The sequence below is a fragment of the Equus quagga genome, chromosome 4 (assembly GCF_021613505.1).
Source record: "Equus quagga isolate Etosha38 chromosome 4, UCLA_HA_Equagga_1.0, whole genome shotgun sequence".
Lineage (NCBI taxonomy): Eukaryota > Metazoa > Chordata > Mammalia > Perissodactyla > Equidae > Equus > Equus quagga.
The window spans coordinates 47064887-47091741 of record NC_060270.1 but is presented as its reverse complement, the minus strand read 5'-3'; the positions used below and the strand labels follow the sequence as shown (position 1 = coordinate 47091741).

At 37.3% G+C, this 26855-nt stretch overlaps 1 protein-coding gene across 1 annotated transcript in view; it reads right to left on the bottom strand.

The window, feature by feature from the left end:
• Positions 1–4445: 4445 nt before the first annotated feature.
• Positions 4446–26855, bottom strand: part of SPATA16 (spermatogenesis associated 16) — a 198464-nt gene continuing 176054 nt past the window's right edge. The window contains exon 10 of the mRNA XM_046657802.1: positions 4446–4568. Coding sequence (XP_046513758.1) covers positions 4446–4568 — 123 coding nt within the window. The remainder of the gene's footprint in view (positions 4569–26855) is intronic.

Sequence of the window (26855 nt, the reverse complement as noted above, 5' to 3'; positions counted from 1 at the left end):
ACTTATAAACATCTTTAGGGCTCATGATACGCACTGACAAATTGCTTTCTAGGCAGGTTTTTTAATTTATTCAATTTTCTGTTCCCTCAGAAGCATATAGAAGTGCCTGGCAAGATATTTTTTAAACAAACACACTAGCATGTCGACACCAAGGTACATGTGGTTCTCTTCAGAGGAGGCACCTTGGGAAGCTAGGCTTTCTTCAATGCAGTCGCCTTCGTGTGTGACACCACTTCACAGCTGCACGTGATCTTGGACACAGAGTAGCATTACTCAGTTGACCATCTACTCTATTCACTAATCTTGGTTCTGAGTAAGTTTTGGCTGTTTTTAAAAATTGCATCGTCAGTTCTCAAAGAATAAAGGTTTGGCCCCCTTGAAGATATCCAAAAGCTGTGTGTTATCAGCTCTGAGGCTGTATCTTGCCAGCAATTAGGAAACAATTGCTACTTGCTTTTCCTTCTTTAAGGACCCTGCCCCGCTCAGTGCTGCTGTGACCATGGAAGAAATGCCACAGAAAGGCCGGCAGAGAGGAGGAGGAGAGGGGTGGTGTGGTGTGTGCTGTCCACAGCCTCTTCCCCTGGCTGTTTCTAAGGGACTGTGGTCACTTGGCTAATCTGATACAGAGAACAAATTTAGACCTGCAAACAGGGTATTAGCATAGTGTGTTCATGGTTAGGTAATTTTATTAAAAAAAAAAGGTTTTTTTCCTATGGAATGCTATTCTACAAATTCTGTGCTATTCTATGCTGTGATAATGGATTTTATTTGATGAGAGAGAGAAACAGAGAGAGAGAGAGAGATACTAGGGGCAGAGAAAGCAAATGAGGCAAAATGTTAATAACTGGGGAAATATATGCGAAGGGTATATTAGTTATATTGTACTATTCTTGCTACTTTTCTGTAGGTTTGAAAAGTTTGAAACTGAAAAGCTGAGAAAAACAAACATCAGTAGGGAAGGAAAATAATTTTCCCTCCACTCTTCTAGGTTCTTGGCTGAGACCGCCCCCCATGTAATAAAAAGACAGATTAACAGGAGAAAAACAAATTTAATTATGTACACACGTACGGGAGCCCCACAAAGAAATGAGACTCAAAGAAGTGACCAGAGCAGGAAGTTTTTAGACAAAGAAAGAAATAACAAATTTGTGTGAAGTTGACACGGCAGAGGGGTTTCGGCTAGGGGGAGTAAATGGTGAAGAATTAATAGGTTTGTTTATAGCCTTCTTGGCCTTAAATTCCCAGTCTCAGTTGATATAGATGTCCTTTACTCTCCTGGCACAGGGAGGGTACGTTTCACATAGGAGGTTTATTTCCTGCTTTCAGGAGGACAAAGGAAGGTCAGAGTGTCCTTCTTGCATTGGCTGTTTCTCGAGTACCTTTAATTCACAATAATCAATATGCCAACATGGTACATTTTAGGGTGGTATATTCTTAACCCCTACACGTGCAAACAACACCAAAATGTCTTGAAGAATGATCAAGGAATGATGGAGCACAATCAACTGGCTGGCATTAAGGTAGACATGGATCAGATCACATATGATTTTCATGTGATCATGGGTGACCTCCTTTGGGATTCCTCTTTTGGGGGTGGGACTTCAGAGCTTAAACTATTTCTTACAGAAGAATATCCAGTGGCAGTCCCTCGAAATACATTTTATAGACAATTTATCACCCGAATGTAGATAAGTTGGGAAGAATCTGTTTCGATATTTGAAAGACAAGTTGCTCCCAGCAGTAGAGATCAGCAGAGCAACGTTCCCCATCCAGATGCATCAGAAAATGATGGAGGGACATAGGAAGCAGTGGGAGACACAGGAAGCTGAGATTATTGAAGCAGTTAGGGCATGGACTAGCTAAACAATTAATACTATTCAAATCAGTCTGATCATCAAGTGTCTATCACTTCTCCTTTTCAGCCAATATGTCTTCCTTTTGTTTCACTTACTGTCTTTGAAATGTTACAGATAAAATCCCATATATCTTCAAGAAAATGGCAGAGAAAGAGCACATATATCACTAAACTTTTAACTTTTGGTTCTTTTGGTGCATAAACCTTTGCAGAAATGATTATATTAGGAGACATTTATTTGGACAAAAACCTAAGAGTGGCTACGTCATCAGCCCTTGTGTCAGGTTAATGTTGAGATGACAGGAAAACAGTTTCCAATATGGTAAGGGTGCAATTCTCAAACTCTAATGTGCAGATAATTCGCCAGGGGTCTTGTTAAAAATGCAGATTCTGATTCAGTAGATCTGGGGAAGGAGCTTAAAATTCTGCATTTCTCACATATTTCCAGGTGGTCCTGATGCTGCTGAACCCTGGACCACATTTCAAAGAGCAAGTAGGGGACAGAACACGTCTTTGGAGTCAAGCAAGGCATTAACCTCTTTGGGTCTTGGTTTCCTCAACTGCAAAATGGAGAAAATGCATGCATGATGAAATTCTTGTCAAGTTGAAATAAAACCAGCATTCTGAAAGTACTTTGTAAACTCTGCTTTCTCTGGTATTAATTTTTTTTTTTTACTAATATCATATTGCTTTATAAATCCTTCCTCTGTAGACAGCCTAAAAACAAATAAGGAATGGGAGGCCAGGTGCAGGAAATTATGCTGCATTATTGCTATTCAAGGCTTGACACTAATGTTGAAACCATGAACAAAATTCATTTTTATGGACATTGCTACTGAACCTATTAAGAATTCTAAAGATTTGATGCCTTGTTGAAGAGCTATGAGTATTTATTTGTTTTCTGGAAAAAAATTTCTTTTGAAAGTTTTGAATTTCCATTTTATATTATCTTTCCTAAGACCAGCTAACTTTCTCTACCCAAGTCCCGGTCAAAATAACCGATGGATATTTAGTATTGGATATGGGGGAAATAGTCAAACAGTAAAGCCGTAATCTAATAATTGTAATTATACTATTTTCAAATACAATCTTTAGGCACTGTGGAACGAGAGAGCCTAATTTTCAAAGAACAAAGATAAAGCAATTGAACAGCTATTGAATATCAACAGGCCTTTCAGAAAATAGCTGAGTAAATAAACAGGCAGTACTAAGATTCCAACCCAATTACAAAAAAAAACAACTGTTGCTCATGGAACGTAGAAATCCTTTTGGAAAGTAAAATTTTAACACTAAGTTAAAATTCCAAGCTGACAAGATTTGTTTCCTAGACATGTTGCAAGGATTTTTTTTTTTTTTTAATAACGGGAAATTTCTGGACAATGGTCAGAAGTGATAAGAGCAGAAGTGGTCAGATGGGAGGCTGAGCCATTTATCGTAGATTCCCACATTTGGCTAGACTCAAGCACCCACAGAAAGAAATTATTTTCCAGTACTTATGAGAACAGAATTGAGACATCATGCTAGTGTGAGTTTAGAAACATGAGTTTCTTAAACTCCATTGTCTTTAACTGACTATATTCGTATTAATAACTAACCTGAGGAAAGGTGGTGGCAACGGTGGTGTTCTCTGGGTGCAGTGGGGTAGAAAAGAGGGGACAATTTGACAAAGATAAGAATTAAGCAAATAGTCCCCAAGGAAATCAACGTCCTATTTTATGTCAAAATTTTTAAATATTTATATCCTGCATAATTATGACTATACAATTAACATACATTTAAGACTAAATTATTGATTCTTTTACAACTTCACTACATAATTAAAAATTCAGCACTAAGTATTTTATTCCCTTTTTCCTTTTCATGTTGTTTATTATCAATGTACTCTAAGATCCTATTCATTTTTTTCCAGTATTTTTAAAAATTATGTTTTCCTGTCTATTTTACTCTGTATCTGAGCTCCTCCTTCTTGTCCTATCTTCAAGGCCCCTTGTTGGTGTCAGCTGAGGTCTTGAGTGATGGCTATCGACTCACCACCTTCTCATATATGTGCGTTTGTGCTGAGTCATTGAAGGGGAGGGAATAAAAAGGGTCCAGAGGAAAGAATAACGAGATAACTGACAATATCAGCCATACCACATAACTATCTCTATAAGATCGAGAAAGCATATTATCAGTTTTATAATTTTTTACATTTCTATTTATATTGTCTGTGCATATCTGTATTTGGCATGTGAATAATTCTTAACAAATATACTTGAATATATACATACACTGTAAGCATATTTGGGTAAACCTGGTATATCTTAGCCAATTTTGAAAGAACAAAGCAGATTGAAGAGGGAGCAATGGTTATTTTATAAGCTATTTAAGTAAACAAGATGAATTCGAACAAGAGCCGAGACAAACTTGCTGAGAACATTTATTGCTGCCAGTCGAGATTAATGAAGTATAGAACATCTTTGCTAAAGATGAGCCGAGGGGAGTGTCACCTCTTCCCTCTTTAAGCCTTTGTCACGGGGCTGTCACAGTCAGGCTGGGGGACGCCCTTGCATCCTGGGTGGTCCTGGTGGTAGCACCTGTTCCCTGGTGACTAGCTTTGCTGCACAGTTTGAAGCCGCTTCCTTTTTGTTTTTTGCCTTCGAGCTGTTCTCAGCTTTTTAGTTTTTAAGAAACTATCCTCTAAGTGGTATAGAAAGTCTTCAATTTGTCCAACCTAGAAGAAATAAACAGATACAACAAGATTTGTTGTTTTCCCAGGTTTTGTATACTTACAAAAATGGTGAGGTGTTTAAAATTAAATGGCACATACAGGTCCACGTGGGAACAGAACTGGCACAGGCAGACACAGTTAAACATAAAAACCTCCTGTGTCCATTTCAGGTCCCCTGTTTTCAGAACCTGAAGCAGAGATCCAGGAGTTTGCTTTATCACACAATCCTATGTACTGGGTATGGGGATGAGGATTCTTATCACTTGCTGTCTTTAATGGTTGGTAAACCAGGGATTTCCAAAAGAAATGAATAGTGAAAAATTAATTTGTTATCAAACAGAAGAATGAAAACAAACAAATTCACCCTACTCAAAGCCAGAGATTCTAGCGTTTGTATGCCCCTGGCCAACTTGGGAGAAAAAATGAATATTCCAGATTTTCTGAGCAAGAAACATTTCTCTTTTAAATCAAAAGGAAATTTTGAAAAAATACATTTCCTTAAAAAATGCCACACCTTAGGGAATAAGATAAAAATCATGATATACAAAACAATAATTCTTAAAAATAAACTATTAGTTTTTCTCCAAAGGAAACTTGGAATTATTTAATGACAGTTGGTTGAATGTATTATACGATTTGTCAGAAAGAACTACAGAATAAAACAGTTTACATATATGCTGAGTTGGGCCCTCATGAAAGGCTGCAGATGTAACAATTCATACTTAACCTTGACTCCCAGGACCTGCATATTGTATTAACCTCAAGTCGCTCACTGAAGAGCCCACTGTCATAAAGGTAGCTCAAAGCTGGGGCACTTACTATTCACGGTGCGTGAACTTATCATCTGCTTAAGATAAAAGCACTTACGACTTCAATTTTCCAATTTTGAGTTCTACCGTTAAATCACTTGATTTATCATTCAGAGTAGTATCCAAAAGATAATTCAGACTGTCAGAAAGAGAATAATAAATGGTAGCACTCATCTATATGTTACACTTGGGTCTTATATCACACTAGGTGACGTAAACCGTCCACTGGTTTCATTAAGAAAAAAAGGTAACTTATTTATGTGAAAATAATTCTTTTGAAAACCTAAAATTACTTCAGCTAGATTTTTCCAAAAGCGCATTGTTGTTTATGATGTCTAATCATTGCGGCAATCATCAAAATAATTTGACAGAATATTTTTGGATGGTCATGAAGTCAATGCTTTATTCTATGTATTCCATACATTTATACCATCCAATTACACCAAAATCATAAGTAACAAATTAACATAGAGCACAATCAAAACAAACATAATGGATGACACTTTACTGTTACTTCAAAGTTGATGACTTACTCATGTTATTTGCACTGAAAATGTATCATTTAAATCAAAGCTCTTTACAATTAGAATATTTGCAATTAGCCCAAATACAATTTAAAATTACAATCCTGATGCAACAAAAAGGCTTCCTTCAATGATACAGAAAAATAATTGTTTTTAAATATCCATTAGGTGGCTGCTGTTTTTTTCTTCATTGTGTTTATTAAGAGCAGTGTTGACTAACTGGGTTGCTATTCACTAAAAAAGAGGAAGAAGAAGAAACACAACGTGTCTTTGGAATAGAGAGGATCACTGAATTAAGCTGGGGGGTTTAGAGTACACGCTACATGCATGGCTCACCTGGCCCACGTGTTTGCTTCCTACCTGGTCTGTCTACACCCTGTCCTTTCAACCCATTCTCCTAAGGACACTGGAATGATCTTTTTAAAATGTGAATCCAGTCACATTTTTCCCTTGCTTAAAATACCTAAGTGGATTCCCAAGTCCTTAACATGGCCTACATAGCTCTGGTTGATCTGGTTTCACTTGCATCTCTAATTCTGTCTCCTATCACTCCATCTGCCTCAGCCATGTGGTATGTCTCTCAGTTATCTGAGCACAGCTGTGTAGTGTTCTCTGCACAGTGTATTTTCTTAATGCTATGCCTCTGGTGGAATAGTCCATTGGAACCCTTACCCATCGCCTGCATTTCAGGTTCAATATCAGTGCCTCAAGGAAGTTTTCCCTGATAACCCACACCGGGTTGGTTCTCTCAGTAACAGCTCATTCATCTCTTTGCATATTGAATTTTTTACATAACTGTTTACAATAATTTGTATACTGTCTTCTCATCTGGGTTTTAAGCTCCGTAAGGCAGGAACTAGGTCCACGTTGTTCACTATTCCCAACACCTAGGATATGGTAGATCCTCAACAATCCCACTCTCTGATAACAGAGTGAAGACATTCAGAAACCAATGTGTGTTTCCCCAATCAAAGTGCTGCCTGGTGGGGAGCATATCAGTAGGCTTTCTTTTCTTTTACAAATTAATCACTACATTCATATGCCATCATCCTATTACCATTGTTTAGCTTTGAGACTCTTGAGGTAAAGTAACAACCAAGTGTGGTCTCCATACTTGAAACATACAGAGGTAGACAGGGCACTGGATAAGGAGTCAGGAGTGTTGAGGTCTGCTTTTGGCCTGGCTTATAACCCCAATCTGTGACCCCAGAGAAGCCACTTGGCCTTTCTGAGCTTAGTTTTCACCCAGCTTTGGTGAAGACAGTGTTGGCCTGGATAATTTCCAAGGACATACCAAGTCAAAAATTCCATGACTTGTACTGACATCAGATCTAAGTAGTCCAGTCTTAGGATGAGCCCTCACATTTTTCAAATCAGAGGTTATTCTCTTAGATTATACCATTAGATGAATGACACAATATGCAGTAAAGTGAGCCAATTTTATCTTCTGTACTTACTGACGTGTGGGAGAGCTGCGACATGTTTTTAGTGAAGCTAGTTCTTTATGTTCTTTTTTTAAGTCAAGGAAAGAAAAATGCTGGTTGAAGAGAAAATAGATTCATATAACTAAGAAGAACAGATTGCAAGTGATAGAAAGTCCTATAAAGCCCTTAGGGAAATAAAATACAAAGAAATATGTAAGCATGTCAGGAAGGAAATGAGCCAGATTTTGGAGCAGAGGTTTTATTAGTTTTTCTTTTCCATACAGAATCTACTTGCTTAACTATATAAGACAGGCTACTTGGTCATTCTAGATCTAATTTTCCCATTTACAAGAAGAGCACGTAACATTTTCTCGTGTATCTATGTGTCAAAGCTGACTTGGCATTACAGAGACATGGACGTCAGACCAAATGAGCTTTCAGAGAATTTTGGGATGTCAGATGATAGAGGGGAACTGAAGTTCAGAAGAAGGGTGGATTCTCATGTACCACATGGCTATCAGTCATAATCCACATCAAAAAGTAAGGAAATTGTCATCAACTAGTTTCTCAGGACCTTTTAATTCATTAACACAAAAGTCTATCAGTGAGAATTTAGTGTAGATTCAAAAAGTTCAGAACAAAGATGAATATGAAACTCTAAAAGAGAAGACAGGCTGAGAAGTACAGGAGATCTCAAAATTGAAATTCTAACAGTATAAAAACAAATAATGCTAATTAGGGAGAAATGTGGAGGTAACTAAATAGATCTATATATATTACAGGAAAATTTCTAGTCAGTGCAGATTTCAAAGGAAGTACATTCGTGCAAATATTTATTGAACATCTGCTATGTATTTGGCGCTATACTGGAGAGAGAAACAAAAATGTCAAGATGATTTTTGTGAGGATCTCACATTCATGTAGGAAAGGCAGTTAATGAAAAAAATGATTGCAACAATGCATAAATGTTTATATAAGAATTATGTACAGGGGCCAGCCCGGTGGCCCAGCGGTTAAGTGCACACGTTCCGCTTCTTGGTGGCGCGGGTTTTACGGGTTCGGATCCCGGGTGCGGACATGGCACCACTTGGCACGCCATGCTGTGGTAGGCGTCCCATGTATAAAGTAGAAGAAGATGGGCATGGATGTTAGCTCAGGGCCAGGCTTCCTCAGCAAAAAGAGGAGGATTGAAGGCAGATGTTAGCTCAGGGCTAATCATCCTCAAAAAAAAGATACGTACAAAAGTTCTATTAGCAAAAATGTCAGAATAGTGAATTCTATCTGAAGGAACATGAAGGTATATTGGAGGTGAGAGGAGCCAGGTCTTTGTCAGGACAAGAAGTGCATTCCAGACAGAGGAAACGTCATCCATAGAAGCAAGGCTGTGAAAGAACATGGGTTATTTGATAGGGATGAGTTGCTTATAGCCTAGATGTGGGCATGAGGGGACTGGGAGTAGAGATATATACAGCAGGAAATATAGATTGGGGTCCGCTTGCAAAAAGTTGAAAAATATTTACCTATGTGGCTAGAAAGAGCAATCTGGTGCCATTCTGTGGAGTGACATGCAGCCAGGGAGACTAGAAGCCAGTGGTTTAATTAGGGGACCAGAGCAATAAGATATGAAAAATACTATGAGGGCCTGCATCAAGGATTTAAGAGACATTTAGGAAGTGGGGGCTGCAGTCTTGATGAAAAAGTCTGTGTTGGGATAAGAAGACAGTCAGAATTAGGAATCACTGTGAAGTTTCTAACTTGAGATAATGATGATATCTTACTGAGGCAAGGAATACAGCTAGATGAACAGTTTTAGGGAAAAAGAATGAGTTCGATTAGTGACAAATACAAGGGATCAAAAAAAGTTCACATAATCAGGAATGCGTTAAAAAACGGACCTGTAACAATAGCCTAGTACTAGGCTAAAAGGCAGAATGATGCAAAACTCCAAAGTGAAGAGAAAAAACAACCCACCGTTTTGTAGTCCACCACGTGAGAAGCATTCTAGCAGTTAAAAAGCGCTAAGGAAAACAAGCCAAAAAAATGATGCTTTTAGTTATTTGGAACAAAAAAGTGGTCATGGCAGAGATATGACCTGCTGGGTTGAAGTGATATATCTGGGTTAGTATCCCAGTTTCAGCAATTTCTTGGTGTGAGACTTTGGATAAACTTATTTAACTTCTTGTAACCTAAGTTTTCTCATCTGTCAATTGCTTCGCAGGGTTCTAGTGGGATTAAATCAAACAATTTATGTGAAGCATTTGCATAAGTCTGAATTGCTATTATTCAGTAATAGTATTAATACTTGAATCTGGAATTGTATGCCCAGCAAATAGGAAAAACATAAATGAAAAAAATACATAGAAAAGTGAAATAAGATAAAAAGCTAAGCAACTTTACCTAAGTCACTGTGTTTTGGTCTCTACTCTGTGAGGGATACGGCCTCAGTGACTGTGCTAAGTCTAGATATTTGACAGAAATTAGTCTTGTGATTAGGTCTCAAAATTCCACTATACAAAAGGCAGAATTAGGAGGGGGCCAAGAAAGGAGGGGAGAGATGTGAGTTTCTGAGAGCATATGTTAGCTGCAAGTTCAACATAAATCACAGTATTCTCTGGTTCCCTCCCCTAAATCCGATCTGATTGTAGACGACAATGTCTGTCTCAAAGGAGGCAATGGTTTTCTCCCTTCTCTGCTCAGGTCATATCACATCTGGGCTATCATGCTCAGTTCTGGGTGTGCCCTGGGTCTTAACTCCAAATTATAGGAAGAAAAGTTGAAAGATATGGGGGTGTTTAATATGAGAAGAGAAAATGTATCAGGAATCTGTGGTGTCTTGGGTTATATCAAGGCTCTTCTGTGGAAAGAGTGATGGATTTGTTTTGTGTAGCTTATATATTGGAAAGAGAGTGCTATCCAGAATGAGAGGATGTGTTTGGTACTCAATTCTTCTACTAGTGATGTGACTTAACTTTTGAACTCTAATTTTCTCATCTCTAGTGTAAATAACAAATTAATAATAATAATCATAATCTACAGGGTTTTTGTGAAGGTTAAATGGCTTGATGTTTGTGAAAATCTCTTCATAAATGGCTAAGCACTCATGAAGGTTGTAACAGCAGTACATTGTACAGTGCCTGGTGGTTTCATAGTAAGTTCTCAATAAATATTTGTTGAATCAACGAATAATTGAATGAGTAGTCAAATAATCGAAAAGTAGCTATTATATCAATATTAGGTATAACTGTTTTTTCACAACTGTATAAAAACAGAAGGGATTTCAGGCTGAGGCATGGTGACCCTCATCACCAGAGACTGAAAATCAAACCCTAGACCACACCTTTGGAGGCAGGAAGTATCTGTGAGTTGTGTGTGAGCTGGGGATTGGATTAAATAAACTTTTAAAATCCATTCCAACTTTAAATTACTAATTTTATGATGTAGGTTTGGCCTTGATTCACTCTACAGAAAGATGCTCAATGAGAGGAAGACACGTTACAATCTTCCTTGTACCACGTGGAGAAGCACTGTGGAAACGAGAGGGATCCAATCACTTCCGCTGTTGTAGTTTGTACGGAATGAAAGGTACTGAACTGGTTAATATAAACACCCATAGATACTGGGCTTCTTAGGCCTCCCCTCTATCCCAGGCATAAAATTATCACATCTATAAGACCTATATTTTCTTCTCCAGATGTATCAAAATTTTATCTTGCATCCAACGGGCCCCTATTAAGGTTAGCTTAACAGCAGAAGGTAGTTCACAGTACACTTCATTTCCTTCTTGTTTTACAACTGCACCAGGTTATTCACTGGAACTAAAATATTCCTTTTCAGTTAATGATTTTATATTTTTTCAGGATATCAAAACTTATGATTTTTCTACTCTATTCCAGGATAAAATGCAAGAATTTTTACAGATTAAAATCATATGCTTTCCCAGATACAACTATTCCATAATCACTTTCAATATAGGTATGCTAAAAGGTACTCAAACATTTACTCCAATAACCTTTACCTGTAAAATTGGTTTGTATCTTACGTGTAAGTGGAAAGTATGGGGGATGTCTTTGGATCAGGTGACCTTCTCTTCATTTGAGAACTTTCTTGTGAAGGAGAATTGCTATTGACTCTCCTCCATTTTGTGGTGCTGACTGTGGCTTCATTTGCACATAGATTCAACCTATTTTTATTCGGTAATTGAAGGCATTGCCATCTAGTAGTTAAGATTCCAAGCTTTCACTGCCATGCCTGGGTTCGTTTCCTAGTCAGGGAACCACACCACCCATAGGATGACTACTGTGTTGTCTGCGTGCTGCTGTGATGCTGAAAGCTATGCCACCAGTATTTCAAATAAGGGCAGGGTTGCCCATGGTGGACAAGTTTCACGGGAGTTTCCAGACTAAGACAGATCAGGAAGAAGGACCGGGTCACCCACTTCTGGAAAAAACTGGCCATGAAAACCCTATGGATGGCAGTGGAGCATTGTCTGATAGAGCAGCAGAAGGTGAGAGGATGGTGCAAAAAGACCAGGCAGGGTTCTGCTCTGCTGTACACAGAGCCGCTAGGAGTCAGAATCGACTTGATGGCATTAACAACAACAAAACTGAAGGCATGTGAGCCAGAGGTGAAAACAACGCTATTGCCTTCCATTTATTATGCGAAGGCTGGCCATGAGACCAACGGTGTTCCTGAGGAAGAAACTGAATTTTAGGCCAATAGAGTTAGGAATGGGGCAAACTAAGGAAAGAAATGAAAAGAAGCTCAACATGAGCAACGCTGGTGAGAGATGATCACAAGGGACTACACGGCAGTGGCCTAATAGAACTTTGAAAGGGACTCATTCAGATGTGGTAGAGTGGAAGGAGATTCATTGTGACGATCTGGGTGGTCCTTTTCCTCCCAAAGCCATTTAAAATCAAATGCTACTGGGATGAATGAATTGAGTTCCCTCAAAGTTCTTGTGTTGAAATCTTAATCCCCAATACTTCACAATGTGACCTTATTTGGAGACAGAGTTTTTATAGAGGTAATTAAGTTAAAATGAGGTCATTAGGGTGGGCCCTACTTCAAAATGACTGGTGTTCTTATAAGAAGGGGAAATTTGGATACAGACATGCACACAGGGAGAGTGCCATGTGAAGATGAAGGCAGAGATTGGGGTGATACTCCAACAGCCCAAAGTACCATCAAGATTGCCAGCAAACTACCAGAAGCTAGAGAGGCATGGGACTGATGTTGCTCACGGCCTTCAGGAGGAACCAACCCCGAGGACACTGTGTTCTTAACTCCCAGGCTCCAGAATTGTGAGATGACAAATTTCTGTTGTTTATGTCACTCAGGTTGTGGTACTTTGTTACAGCAGCCCTAGCAAACTAATACAACTACTAAGCCATATAGTGAATGGAAGCTCAATTAAGTTCTAATTCTCCTCTCAAACATGACCTTGATGCTTTCTAAAATTCACTTTCCCCACTGGTTGATGCTCCCTATTTTGTTGGTGCCTCCAGCACAGGCTTAGTGCACACCTTGGGAACTAAGGTGGTTTCTTTCCGGTGAAGGCAGTAAGAGAAAGTTGACCTTGAACACAAAAGCCTGGGTAAATTACACTGAGAAGGAAGATGCTGGGCATGAATTGGGACTTCCTATTGGATTTCAAGTAGTCTGGACCAAGGAGAGAGGATTAGGAATGTTTATAGGGGTTTGTTTGCACATGTTTATGACTCAGGAATTGGGTACTCAAAGGATTTTTTTTTAGTAAAGTTCTAAAGATTTTTTTAAGAAGAAAAAGGGCAGATGAAATGAGAATTGGATTCTTCAGGGACAAATATGAGGTTTATACAACTGTGATGGTGGTTATAGAATGAGAATGCATGTCCAGCGATTAGCAGTGTGGACCAAAATCCTCTCGGCAAACGAGACATGTCACTCCACCACAGTGGATTTGCTAACATTAGTTTCCCTGCTCTGTTCCAGTTTAGTTTCCAAACCAAATGCTTTTAAATATTTATCATCCAAAATGTTTTGAATTTTCATTCTTATTAGAATGACAATTGTTTTCAAACAGGCTTGAAATTAATTTCTAAAATAAACAGTTTCTGAAACGGAGTTGTTTCTGCTATTCATAATATAGCAGTTTCCTTTAGCTTCTGGCTAGCATTCAAACAGACAAACAAACCTCATATTTCTCCTTTTTCAATTAGTGAATTTGGTATGTTATTCAGTATTTTAGTCATAAAAATACAATGTGAAAATCTGACACACCTACCCCCAAGATGTTACAAACCATGCAAAAAACCTTTCTGCTAAACCATATTACCAACTCTTGAGTGAAAATACCAATAATGGTAACACTTTTTATTATGCTTAGTATAGTGTTAAAAACAATTATAACACCTTGCTATCACTTTGTCCAGGAAACCATGTATCACGGCTTTTTAAAAAATTATTTTTCAACATTTAATGGAATAATTTATCTGAAGGTTTGAATATATAATACATTTTTTAACTCTTTATTTTGAGATAATTATAGATTCACAAGCTGAGTAAGAAGCAATACAGGAAGAACCTGTGAAATCTTTTTTCTTCTTTTTTTTTTTGAGGAAGATTAGCCTTGAGCTAACTACTGCTAATCCTCCTCTTTTTGCTGAGGAAGACTGGCCCTGAGCTAACATCCATGCCCATCTTCTTCTACTTTATATAGGGGATGCCTACCACAGCATGGCTTTTGCCAAGTGGTGCCATGTCGGCACCCAGTATCCGAACTGGTGAACCCTGGGCTGCCAAGAAGCGGAATGTGCAAACTTAACCACTGTGCCACTGGGCTGGCCCCAGAACCTGCGAAATCTTTATGCAGTTTGCTCCAATGGTAACATCTTGCAAAACTATAGTGGAATACAATAGCCAGGATACTGACGTTGATACAGTCGAGATACAGAAAGTCTCCCTTACCACAAAGATCTCTCATGGTGCCCTTTTGTAACTATATCTGTTTTCATCCTGGTTCTACCCTCCTTCACCCCTGGCAATCAATAATCTGTTGTCCTTTTCTATAATTTTGTCATTTTAAGATGGTTATATAAAGGGAATCATATAGTATATAATTTCATACTTCTCTGGAGATTTATTAGGTTGTTGTGTGTATCAACTGTTTGTTCCTTTTTATCGTGGAGTAATATCTCATGGTGTGGATGTACCAAAGTTTGTTTAACGATTCACCCATTGAAGGATATCTAGATTACTTCCAATTTTTGGTTATTATGAATTTAGTTGCTATAAACAATTGTGTATAGGTTTTTGTGTGAACATAAGACTTCATTTCTCTGGGATAAATGCCCAGGAGTACAATTTCTAGGTCACGTAAGTTGCATATTTAGTTTTACAAAGAAACTGTCATATTGTTTTCCACAGTAGCTGTACCATTTTACATCGCCACCAGCAATGTATGAGTGACCCAATTTCTCTGCATCCTCACCAGCATTTAGTGTTGCCACTATTTTTTATTTTAGCCATTTTGATAGGTGTGTAGTGCTTTATCTCATTGTGGTTCTAATTTGCATTTTCCTCATGGCTAATGAGGTTAAATGTCTTTTAATGAGCCTACTTGCCCATTCTCTTTGGTGAAATGTCTGTTCATCTTTTGCCCATTTGCAAATTGGATTAACTGTTTTTTACTGTTGAATTTTGAGAGTTTTTAAATATAATCTAAATACTTGTCCTTTGTCAGATACGTGGGTTTGCAAATATTTTCTCTTGCTTGGTAGCTTGCCTTTTCATCCTTTTTAATAACCTTTCATAGAGCAAAAATTTTAATTTTGATGAAGTCTAATTCATCAATTAGACTTTTATGGATCATGCTTTTGATGTCAAGTCTAAGAACTCTTTGCATAGAGTAAGATCCCAAAGATTTTCTCTTGTGTTTTTTTTTCCATAAAAATTTTATAATTCCATATTTTCAGTCAATTTTTATATAAAGTGTAAGAGTTAAGTCAAGCTCTTCTTTTTTTGGTGTATGGATGACCAAATACTCCAGCACTATTTGTTGAAAGACTATCTTTCCTCCATTGAACTGCTTTTGCATCTTTATAAAAAAATCAGTTGAACATATTTATGTGGGTTTATTTCTGGGTTTTCTATTTTCTTTCAGTGAGCTATGTGTGTATCACTCCACCAATGACATGAAGTCTAGATTATTATAGCTATATAAAAAGTCTTGAAATCAAGTAGACTGACTAATCCCACTTTGTTCTTTTTCTAAAGTGTCGTAGCTATTCTGTTTCCCTTGCCTTTCCACATAAATTTTAGGATATTCTTGTCCTTATCAATGAAAAATCTTGCTGGGACTTTAACAGGGATTGCATTGAACCTATATACCAATTTTGAGAAGCTGACATCTATCCTATGTTGAGTCTTTTGATCATGAATACAGTATGTCTCCTCATTTATTTAGATCTTTGATTTTTTTCATCACTGTTTTGTAGTTTTTGGCATACAAATTCTATACATGTTTTGTCATATTCACACTACGGTATTCACTTTTTTTGAGCAGTTGTAAATGGTACTGTATTTTAAATTTCAGCATCTATGATCATTGCTAGTATAAAGAAAACAATTGAATTTTGTACCTTTATCTTGTATCTTGCAACTTTGCTGAACTCACTTATCATTTTGAGAGTTTTTTTGTAAATTCCTTGGGATTTTCCATGTAGACAATCATGCAATCTGCAAGTAGGGGACATTTTATTTCTTCCTTTCTAATCTATATGACTCATTTCTTTTTCTTGCCTTTCTGCAGTGGCTAGAATTTCTAGCACAATGTTGAATAAGAGTGGTGAGAGCTGACATCCTTGTCTCATTCTTCCTTTTAGGGGAAAAGCAGTCTTTCACTAAAGTTATAAGGTTAGTTGTAGGATTTTCACAGATGCTGTTTACCAGTTTGAGGCGGTGCCCTTCTATTCCTAGACTTCTGAGAGTTTTTATCATGAATGAGTGTTAAATTTTGTCAAATATTCTTTTGGCATCAATAGATATGATCATATGATTTTCTTTCTTCTGTATCCTGTTAATATGGTAGATTACATTGAATTTCAAATATTCAAACAGCCCTGAATCTCTGGAATGAATCTCATTCAGTTATGACATATAATTCTTTTTACATATTTCTGAATTCTATTTGCTAATATTTTAAGGATTTTTTCATCTGTAATCATAAGTGATATTGGTTTACAGGAAGTTTTGTTTGTTTCTTTGGTGAGGAAGATTGTTGCTGAGCTAACATCTGTGCCAGTCTTCTTCTATTTTATATGTGGGATGCCACCAGAGCATGGCTTGATGAGCAGTGTGTAGGTCTGTGCCTGGGATCTGAACTCACGAACCCTGGGCTGCCAGAGCAGAGTGTGTGAACTTAATCACTATGCCACCAGACCAGCCCCAGGATTTTTTTTTTTTTGGTACTCTTTGCCTGTTTGGTATCAAGATAATACTAACTTCATAACATGAATTGGGGAGTGTTTCATCCTCTTATCTTCTTTGAAAGAGATTGTGTAGAATTGATGTCAAACCAGTTAGGCTTGGAGATTTCTTTTTGGGGAGTTTTAAATTATAAATTAAACTTCCTTAACAGTTATAGGGTGATTTAAGATATTTCATATTGGCTGAGTTCTGGTAGTTTGTGTTTTTTGAGGAATTGGTACGTTTCATCTAATTTGTCGAATTTGTATGTGTAGAGTTGATTATAGTATTCCCTTATTATCCCTTTGATGTCTGAAGGGGTCTATAGTGATATCCCATTTCATTCTTGACATGGGTGATTTGTGTCTTCTCTCTTTTTTTCTTCATTAGTCATGGATTTTATTGATCTGTTTATAAATTTTATTGATCTGTTCAAAGAACCAGCTCTTTGTTTCATTGATTTTCTCTATTTTTCTGTTTTCAATTTCATTGATTTCTAGTCATATTTCTTATTTCCTTCTTTACACTTGTTTGGGGTTTATTTTTCTCTTCTTTATCTAGGTTCTTGAGGCGAAGCTTCAATCTTTGATTTGATATTTTCCTTTTTATAATGTATGCATTTAGTGTTATAAATTTGTCTTTCAGTCCTACTTTAGCTGTGTCTCACAAATTTTGACACGCTGTATTTTCATTCTCATTCAGTTCAATGTATTTTTAAAATTTTCCTTGTGACTTCTGTTTTGATCCATGGACTATCCAAGTATTTAGAGATCTCCCTGTTACCTTTCCGTTCTTCATTTCTAGTTTGATTCTATTGCAGTTGATGAAAACGTTGTTTAAGATTTCAGTTTTTAAAAATTTGTCAAGGTTTATGACCCAGGATATTGTCTGTTTTGTTTTATGTTCCATAGGCACTTGAAAAGAATGTGTATTCTGCTGTTGGTGAATGGATTGTTCTATAAATAGATCTTATTAGTTGACAGTGTTATGGACTTCTATATCTTTGTTGATTTTTCTGTTTAGTTGTTCTATTGACTGTTGAAAGAGAGGAGTGGAAATCTCCAAACATAATTGTGAAAATGTCTATTTTTCCTTTTATCCTATATTTTACTTCATATATTTTGCAACCCTGTTGTTTGCTGCATACAAATTCAGAATTGCTATGTCTTCTTGGTAGACTGACCGTTTTATCATTATATAATGCCCCTCTCTGTCTTTGGTAATTTTCTTTGCTGTGAAGTTTATTTTGTCTGATATTAATATAGCCACTACTACTTAACTAATATTAATATTTGTGTGATATATCTTTTTCCGTCCTTTGACTTTTACCCTGCCTATGTCATATTTGAACTGAGTTTGTAGACATTATATAGTTGGATCATGATTTTAAATCCATTTTTCTAATCTCTGTCTTTTAAAAGGTATATTTAGACTATTTACATTTAATATAATTATTGGTATGTTAGGACTTAGTCTGCCATTTTATTTTTTGTTTTATTTTTGTTCTCTTTGGTTTTTGCTTCTCCATTTTTTCCCCTTACTTTCCTATAGGTATTGACTATTTTTTAGAATTCCATTTTGATTTATCCAGAGTGTTCTGATGTATCTTTACACATAGTTCAATTCCTTTATGTACATGTATATAATTTTTCAGTCTACTGGTGTCTTCATTTGAAGTATGGAAACCTTACCTTCTTTAATGTCTTTTTACCCTCACTCATTTATAATTGCCTTCATTTTCTCTACATGCATTTAGAAGGTTATTATTGATTCAATTTCTTTAATAAATACAGGCCTATTCAGATTGTCTATTTCTTCTTGTGTGAGTTTTGGGAGATTGTGTCTCTCAAGGAAGTGACTCATTTTATCTAGGCTATCAAATTTGTGGGCCTAGAGTTGTTCATAGTATTCCTTTATTATCCTTTTAATTTCCATGGGATCTGTAGTGATGTCCCCTCTTTCATTTCTGATATTAGTAATTTGTGTCCTTTCTCTTTTTTCTTAGCCTGGCTAGAGGCTTATCAATTTTATTTCAATCTTTTCAAAGATCAGCTTTCAGTTTTGTTGATTTTCTCTATTGATTTCCTGTGTTCATTTTCATTGATTTTTAATACTTATTATTTATTTTCTTCTGCTTACTTTGGATTTAATTTGACCTTCTTTTTCTAGTTTCTTAAGGTGAAGTTTAGATTATTTTAGATACTTCTTCCATTCTAATATATGCATTCAGTGCTATAAGTTTCCCTCTAAACACTGCTTTCACTGCATCTCACAAATTGACAAGCTGTGTTTTCATTTTTGTTTAGTTCAAAATATTTTTAAATTTCCCTTGAGATTTCTTCTTTGACCTACATGTTATTTAGAAGTGTGTCGTCTAATCTCCATGTATTTTGAGATTTTCCTGTTATCTTTCTGTTACTGATTTCCAGTGTAATTCCATTGTGGTCTGAAAGCAGACATTATATGATTTCTGTTATTTTAAATTTCTTAAAGTGTGTTTTATAGCCCAGAAAGTGGTCTAGCTTGGTGAGTGTTTCACATGAGTTGAGAAAAATGTGTATTCTGCTATTGTTTGATAAAGTAGTACATAGATATCCATTATATCCAGTTGATTGATGGTGTTTAGTTCAACTATATCCTTACTGATTTTCCACCTGCTGTATCTGTCCATTTGTGAAAGAGGGTGTTAAAGTCTCCAACTAGGATAGAGTATTTATCTATTTCTCCTTGCAGTTCTATCAGTTTTTGCTTCATGTAGTTTGATGCTCTGTTGTTAGACACATACACATTAAGAAACATTATGTCTTCTCAGAGAATTGACCCTTTTATCATTATGTAATGCCATTATTTACCCCTGATTACTTTCCTTACTTTGAAATCTCCTCTTTCTGGAATTAATATAGCTACTCTCACTTGTTTTTGATTAGTGTTAGCATGTCATATTTTTCTCCATCTATTTATTTTTAAAATGTGTCTTTATATTTAAATTGAGTTTCTTGTAGACGACATATGGTTGGGTCATGTTTTTGGGTCTACTCTGACAATCTAGCTTTTAATTGGTGCATTTAGACTCTTGACATTGAAAGCGATTATTGATATAGTTGAATTAATATCTACCACGTTTATTACTGTTTTCTATTTGTTTCCCTTGTTCTTTGTTCCTATCTTTATCTTTGCCGAGAGTTTGGCTAAGCTACTCCATGGTATTGCTGCTTTGGCATCCATCTTGTTTGGCCAAGTGGCCTGTGGGGGGCTTTAAAGTGACACTAGCCTCCTCAAGCAAGTGCATGTCATAGATAATAGTCCACAGAATCACAAGCAAATGTAAGTTCCTGATAAGACTTTCCCAACAGTCCTTGTGATCAACATTCTCCCCCACTTCCCAGGGCCTTCCTTTTGTGCATTCCTTAGATAAGACCTCTATGGAGCTTACCAGAACCCATTTCTTTTTGGTTTGAATTGACCAATCTGGACTTAGCCAGGCACCTGCAAAGCACTTCACCCATGGACCCTAATAAATGTATTTGCCCCAGGTCCTATCTCTCTCCCTGCCTGTACCTTGCCTCAATCTCTCTGTGTGTCCTTTCGTGGTTCCTCCAGGACCTATGAGTAATAAATTTCTCTATTTCAATTTTTCTTGGGGTCTTTGGTTAAACCAGGGCTTATCATCTGGAACCTTGTGCTCTACTTAAATGTTAATTTAACAAAGTCATAACAGTCTTCCACTCTTTGTCTGCCTTTTGTGGTTTTAATTGAGCATTTTGTATGATTCCATTTTTTTCTCCTTTCTTAGCATATCAGTTCTTCTTTTTTCACTTTTTTTTAGTGATTGACCTAGAGTTTGCAATATACAGTTACTATCAATCCAAATTCTCTTTCAAATAACACTATAACATTACACCGTTGTGTGATTACCTTACACTAACTAAATAATCCTAATTCCTTTCTCCTATCCCTTGTATTATTGCTATCATTCATTTTACTTATATATAAGCAATCATAAGCAGATATATATGATATATACATAAGCACACATAACTGAATACAGACAGACCTCATTTTATTGTGCTTCACTTTATTGCACCTCAGAGATATTGCATTTTTTACAGATTGAAGGTTTGTGGCAACCCTGCATTGAGCGAGTCTATCAGCGCCATTTTTCCAACAGCATTTGCTCACTTTGTTTCTCTGTGTTACCTTTTGGTAACCTTGAAGAGTTACCTTTTGGTATTCTTGCAACATTTAAAACTTTTTCATTATTATTATATTTGTTATGGTGATCTGTGATCAGTGATCTTTTTGTTACTATTGTAATTGTTTTGGTATGCCATGAACTGCAGCCACATAAGATGGTGAACTTGATAAATGCTGTGTGTGTTCTGACTACTCCAGTGACCTGCCATACTCCCATCTTTCTCCCTCCTCTCAGGCCTCCATATTCCCTGAGACTTAACAGTATTGAAATTAGGCCAGTTAATAACCCTATAATAGCCTCTAAGTGTTCAAATGAAAGAAAAGTCACACATATCTCACTTTAGATCAAAAGCTAGAAATGATTAAACTTAGTGAGGAAGGCATGTCAAAAGCCAAGACAGGCTGAAAGCTAGGCCTCTTGTGTCAAACAGTTAGCTGTGTTGTGAATGCAAAGGAAAAGTGTTGAAGGAAGTTATCAGTGCTACTCCAGTGAATATACAAATTAAGAAAGCAAAACAGCCTTATTGCTGAGTTGGGGAAAGTTTTAGTGGTCTAGATAGAAGATCAAACCAGCCAAAAAATTCCTTTTGTCTTAAATCCTAATCTAGAGCAAGGCCCTAATTCTCTTCAATTCTGTGAAGCCTGAGAGAGGTAAAGAAGCTGCAGAAGAAAAGTTTGAAGCTAACAGAGATTGGTTCATGCAGTTTAACAGAAGCCATCTCCATAACATAAAAGGGCAAGGTGAAGCAGCAACTGCTGATAAGAAGCTGAAGAAAGTTATCCTGAAGATTTAGCTAAGATAATTAGTGAAAGTGGCTACAATAAACAACAGATTCTCAATGTAGATAAAATAGCCTTCTATTGGGAGAAGATGCTGTGTAGGACTTTCATAGCTAGAGAGGAGAAGTCAATGCTGGCTTCAAAGCTTCAAAGGACAGGCTGACTCTTGTTACGAGCTAATGCATCTGGTGACTTTAAGCCAAAGCTCATTTACCATTCCAAAAATCCTAGGACCCTTAAGAATTACCCTAAATCTACTCTGCCTGTGCTCTGTAAATGGAACAACAAAGCCTGGATGACAGCACATCTGTTTACAACATGGCTTAATGAATATTTTAAGCTCACTGTTGAGACCTACTGTTCAGAAAAGAGATTCATTTTAAAATATTACTGCTCCTTGACAATGCACCTGGTCACCCAAGAACTCTGATGGAGATGTACAGTGAGACTAATATTTTCATGCCTGCTCATACAACACCCATTCTGCAGCCCATGGGCTAAGGAGTAGTTTTGACTTTCAAGTCTTGTTATTTAGAAATACATTTCATAAGGGTATAGCTGCCATAGACAGTGATTCCTCTGATGGATTTAGGCAAAGTAAGTTGAAAACCTTCTGGAAAGGACTCACTACTCTAGATGCCACAAAGAACATTTGTGATTCATTGGAGGGGGTCAAACATCAACATTAACAGGAGTTTGGAGAAAGTTGACTTCAACCCTCATGGATGACTTTGAGGGGTTCAAGACTGCAGTGGAGGAAGTAACGCAGATGTGGTGGAAATAGCAAGAGAACTGGAATTAGAAATGGAGTCTGAAGATGTGACTGAATTGCTGTGATCTCATGATAAAATTTCAACAGATGAGGAGTTGCTTCTTATGGATGAGCAAAGAAAGTGGTTCTTGAGATAGAATCTACTCCTGGTGAAGATGCTGTGAAGATTGTTGAAATGCCAACAAACAATTTACAATGCTACATTAACTTAGTTGATAAAGCAGCAGCAGGGTTTGAGATGGTTGATTCCAATTCTGAAAAAAGTTCAAAGAATTCTGAAAAAAACTATCAAACAGCATCATATGTTACAGAGAAATCGTTCTTGAAAGGAAGAGTCAACTGATGCTACAAACTTCATTGTTGTCTTATTTTAAGAAACTGCCACAGCCACTCCAACCTTCAGCAACTACCACCCTGATCAGTTAGCAGCTATCAACATTGAGGCAAGACCCTCCACCAGCAAAATATCATGACTCGCTGAAGTCTCAGATGATGGTTAGCATTTTTTAGCAATAAAATATTTTTAAATTAAGGTATGTACATTTTTTAAGACATAATGCTATTGTACACTTAGACTACAGTATTGTGTAAACACTGGGAAACCCCAAAATTTGTGTGACTCACGTTATTGAAGTATTTGCTTTATTGCGGAGGTCTGGAACTGAACCCACAATATCTCTGAGGCATGCCTGTATGTTGTTGCTATTATTAATGCCCATCTGTTCTTGCATGCTGTCTACTAGAGCCCTTAGCATGTCAATAATAATTGTGTTAAATTCTTGGTCTGATAATTCCAACATCCTTGCTGTATCTGGTTGTGATGCTTGCTTTGTCTCTTCAAATTGTGTTGTTGTTGGTTTTTATTTTTGCTTGAGGAAGATTTTCCCTCAGCTAACATCTGTGCCAATCTTCCTGTTTTCTATGTGGGTCACTGCCACATCACGGCTGCCAACAAGTGGTGTAGGTCTGCGCCCAGGAACCAAACCTGGGCTGCTGTAGCAGAGCATGCTGAACTTAACCACTAGGCCATGGGGATGGTCCCCCAAATTGTGCTTTTTGCCTTTTGGTAAGCTTTGTAATTTTTTCTTGATAGCTGGATATGATGTACTGGGTAAAAGGAACTGTTGCAAATAGGGCCTTAGTAATGTGGTTGTGAGCTGTGAGGTGAGGGGAAGCATTCTATAGCGCTATGATTAGGTCTTTTAGTGAGCCTATGCCTTTGGACTGTGAACTTCACAAGTGTTTCTCAGTTTTTTCTCCCCCCTCTTAGGTGTGACAAGATGGCTAGAATGGGCTGGAGTTGGGTATTTTTCTTCCCTGGGTCACTTAGGCTCTGGTTACTAGTTTCCTCTGAGGACAGGCCTTGCTAAGAAGAACAGAGTGCTCTGGTATGTTTCAGAATGGTTCCTTTTCCCCTCCTCCTGCTAGAGGCCCAGGGGGATTTTTGTGTGATATTTACTATGAGAACCTGGTTGAACTCCTGGAGGTAAATCTCATAATATTGTGTGGAACCCCCCATGACTGAGTTCCCCTGGAATTTTTATTCTCAGAGTTTTTCGCAGTGATTCTTCAGGAGTTTATTAGTTACAGTTCAGGTTTTCCTACTCGAGCACCAGTTCCTGTCGCAGTGTCCCCAGGTGAGTCTCTACTCTGGGAAGCCACGTCTCCCTGCATTCACCTGTCAGTCTCTCTGATCGTGGGGGCAGTGGTTTGCTCTGTGTCCTCTCCTCTGTTATAAATCCAGGAAGAGTTGGATTCTTTAGTCTGTTCAGTTTTTCACTTGTTGTTAGGACAGAGTGGTGACTTCCAAGCTGCTTACATGAGGACTTGGAAACTGGAAGTCTGAATATATTTAGAACCACATTATATGATGCTATAATACTTGCTTCCATCATTAAACATAACAAAGAGGAGAAAGACAGTCTAATGTTTCTACTCACATTTTTGCTTGCTGTATTCTTTCAGCTTTCTTCATATTTCAAGCTTCTTTCTTTCATTGTTTCCTTTCTATTTAGAGAAGTGTCGTTAGCCATTCTTTTAGGGTGGGTTGGATGTTGACAAATTCTCTTAGTTTTCCTTCTTTTGAGGATGTTTGAATTTTCTCCTCCATTTCTGAAAGATATTTTCATTGGTGATAGCATTCTGAGTTGACAATTTCTTTCTTTCAGTACTTGAAAAATATTGTTACACTTACTTTTGGCTTCCATATTTTCTTATGAGAAATTCATTGTCATTCAAATAGCTTTTCCCTTATAAGTAATGTATCATTTCTCTTTTGCTGCTTTCAAGATTTTTCTTTGTCTTTAGTTTTCAGAAGTTTGACTATGAGATATCCTGGTGGGGATTTCTTTGAGTTTATCCTGTTTGTGCTTCACTCAGATTCTTGAACCTATGGTTTTATGTCTTTTGCCAAATTGGGGATGTTTTCAGCCATTATTTCTATGGGCACTTTTTTGGTCCTATCCTCTTTCTCCTCTCCTCTGGGACTCTGATGACAGGAATGTTAGATCTATTGTTATAATCTCACAGGTCCTTGAGGCTCCGTTTATTTTTTTCCAGCCTATTTTCTCCTGGTTGTTCAGATTGGGTAATTTCTATTGTCTTGTCTTCATTTCACTGACTCTTTCTTCTTTCCCCTTCATTCAGCTGTGGAGTCCCTCCACTGAGGTTTTTTATTTCATTTATTATATTTAACAGTTCTAAAATTTCTCTTTGGTTCTATATCTTCTATTTCTTTGTTGATACTTTCTTTTCTGAGACTTTCTATTTTTTTCATTTGTTTTAACGTGTTTGTAATTGCTTATTAAAACATTTTTATGATGGCTGCTTTAAAAGCTTTATCAGATAATTCTAATATCACTAACATCTCTGAGTTAACATCTGTTGATTGTCTTTCTTCCAGTTTTAGATCTTCCTGGTTCTTGGTATGATAAGTGATCTTCAGTTGAAATCTGGACATTTGGGGTATTATGTTATGAAACTGTGGACTTATTTAAACTTTCGGGTTTAGCTATATTTTTCTGACACTGCTATGGCAGGAAATGGGAGGAGCACTGCCTCATTACTGCCATGTGAGGATAAAAGTTCAAGTTTTCTGCTTAGCCTACACTGACATCTGAGGGAGGGGCTTCTCATTACTTCCGGGTGGGTATGAGCATTTGAACTCCTCACTAGGTTTCCAATGATACCTGTCCAGCTGGTAGTACCTCATCCCTGCTCCCCATTGGCCTCCACTCACATCACGTTGAGGAGGGAGGCTCATGATTGTTGGTGGGTGGTGAGAATCCTGACTTTCTACTAGACCTCCTCTGATATCACACTAGTGGGGTGGGAAAGGGTGCCAACCACCCAGTGTGGATGGAAAAACAGGCTCCCTATTTGTTATTCTGTGATGCCACCCTATTAGTGTGGGAAGGTTAAGACACCCTGTCATGGGTGGGGTTGGACCACCACTTTTTTCTGTGGTATTTGGCTGGAGTGGAATGATTATTGTCTGAGTTTTCTGTCTGCCTAGACTGCCCCTTTCCTTTTCCTTTGGCTTGAGAAAGCAGGCTTTTGTCTTTTTTTTTTTTTTTTTTTTATCTGCACATGTTACTGTTTCTGGGTCACTGGCTTTTCAGTACAAGTGTGGGATATACAAGCCCCCCACCCCAAAAAATCAAGTGAATTCACCACCATGTCATTCCTTGGGTCCCCATGTCCCTAGGTTGTCTGCTTTTTCATTCTATCTTTCAGAGTCCTATATTCATTTTACATATAATGTCCAGTGTTTTTAGTTGTACTTAATGGGAGGAATGGGGAAGAGCACGTGTACTCCATATTCCTGGAAGAGGAAGTCCTCTATCATGACTTTTTAAAGAGTAATTTTTGATTCTTGTACCTTAGGGAGATGTACTTTTATTTCTTGAATCAGTTTTCAGTTGCTTCTAAATATCTTCATCAGTAGGATGAAGTGAATCATTGTGAAGCTGAAGACATCTTCTCTCCAATTAAGAGGACTTGAGAAGTTAAAAGCCTCTTGAATTCCTTTTAGTTCAATAAGAGAGGGACCTAACTTTATCCTATCTCTAGGTAAGGATCTAACATAGGTCCATATTCGTCTTTTCACCAGCCATCTCACACTCCTCTCCACAGTCTTTTCTCCAGAAGAAGGCCATTTTAGCAGAGTACACACAAGTTTTACATGCACAGAGTTTTACCGATGCTAAGAGATATGGGTGTGTTTGTGCTTATGGCATTTGTATGTGTTTTAGATGACAGTTTTGTCCCCTCCTCCATGTGCACCATTTTAAGAAAGTAATAAACAGAATGATAAATGACTCACACCTTCCCTTAGGCTT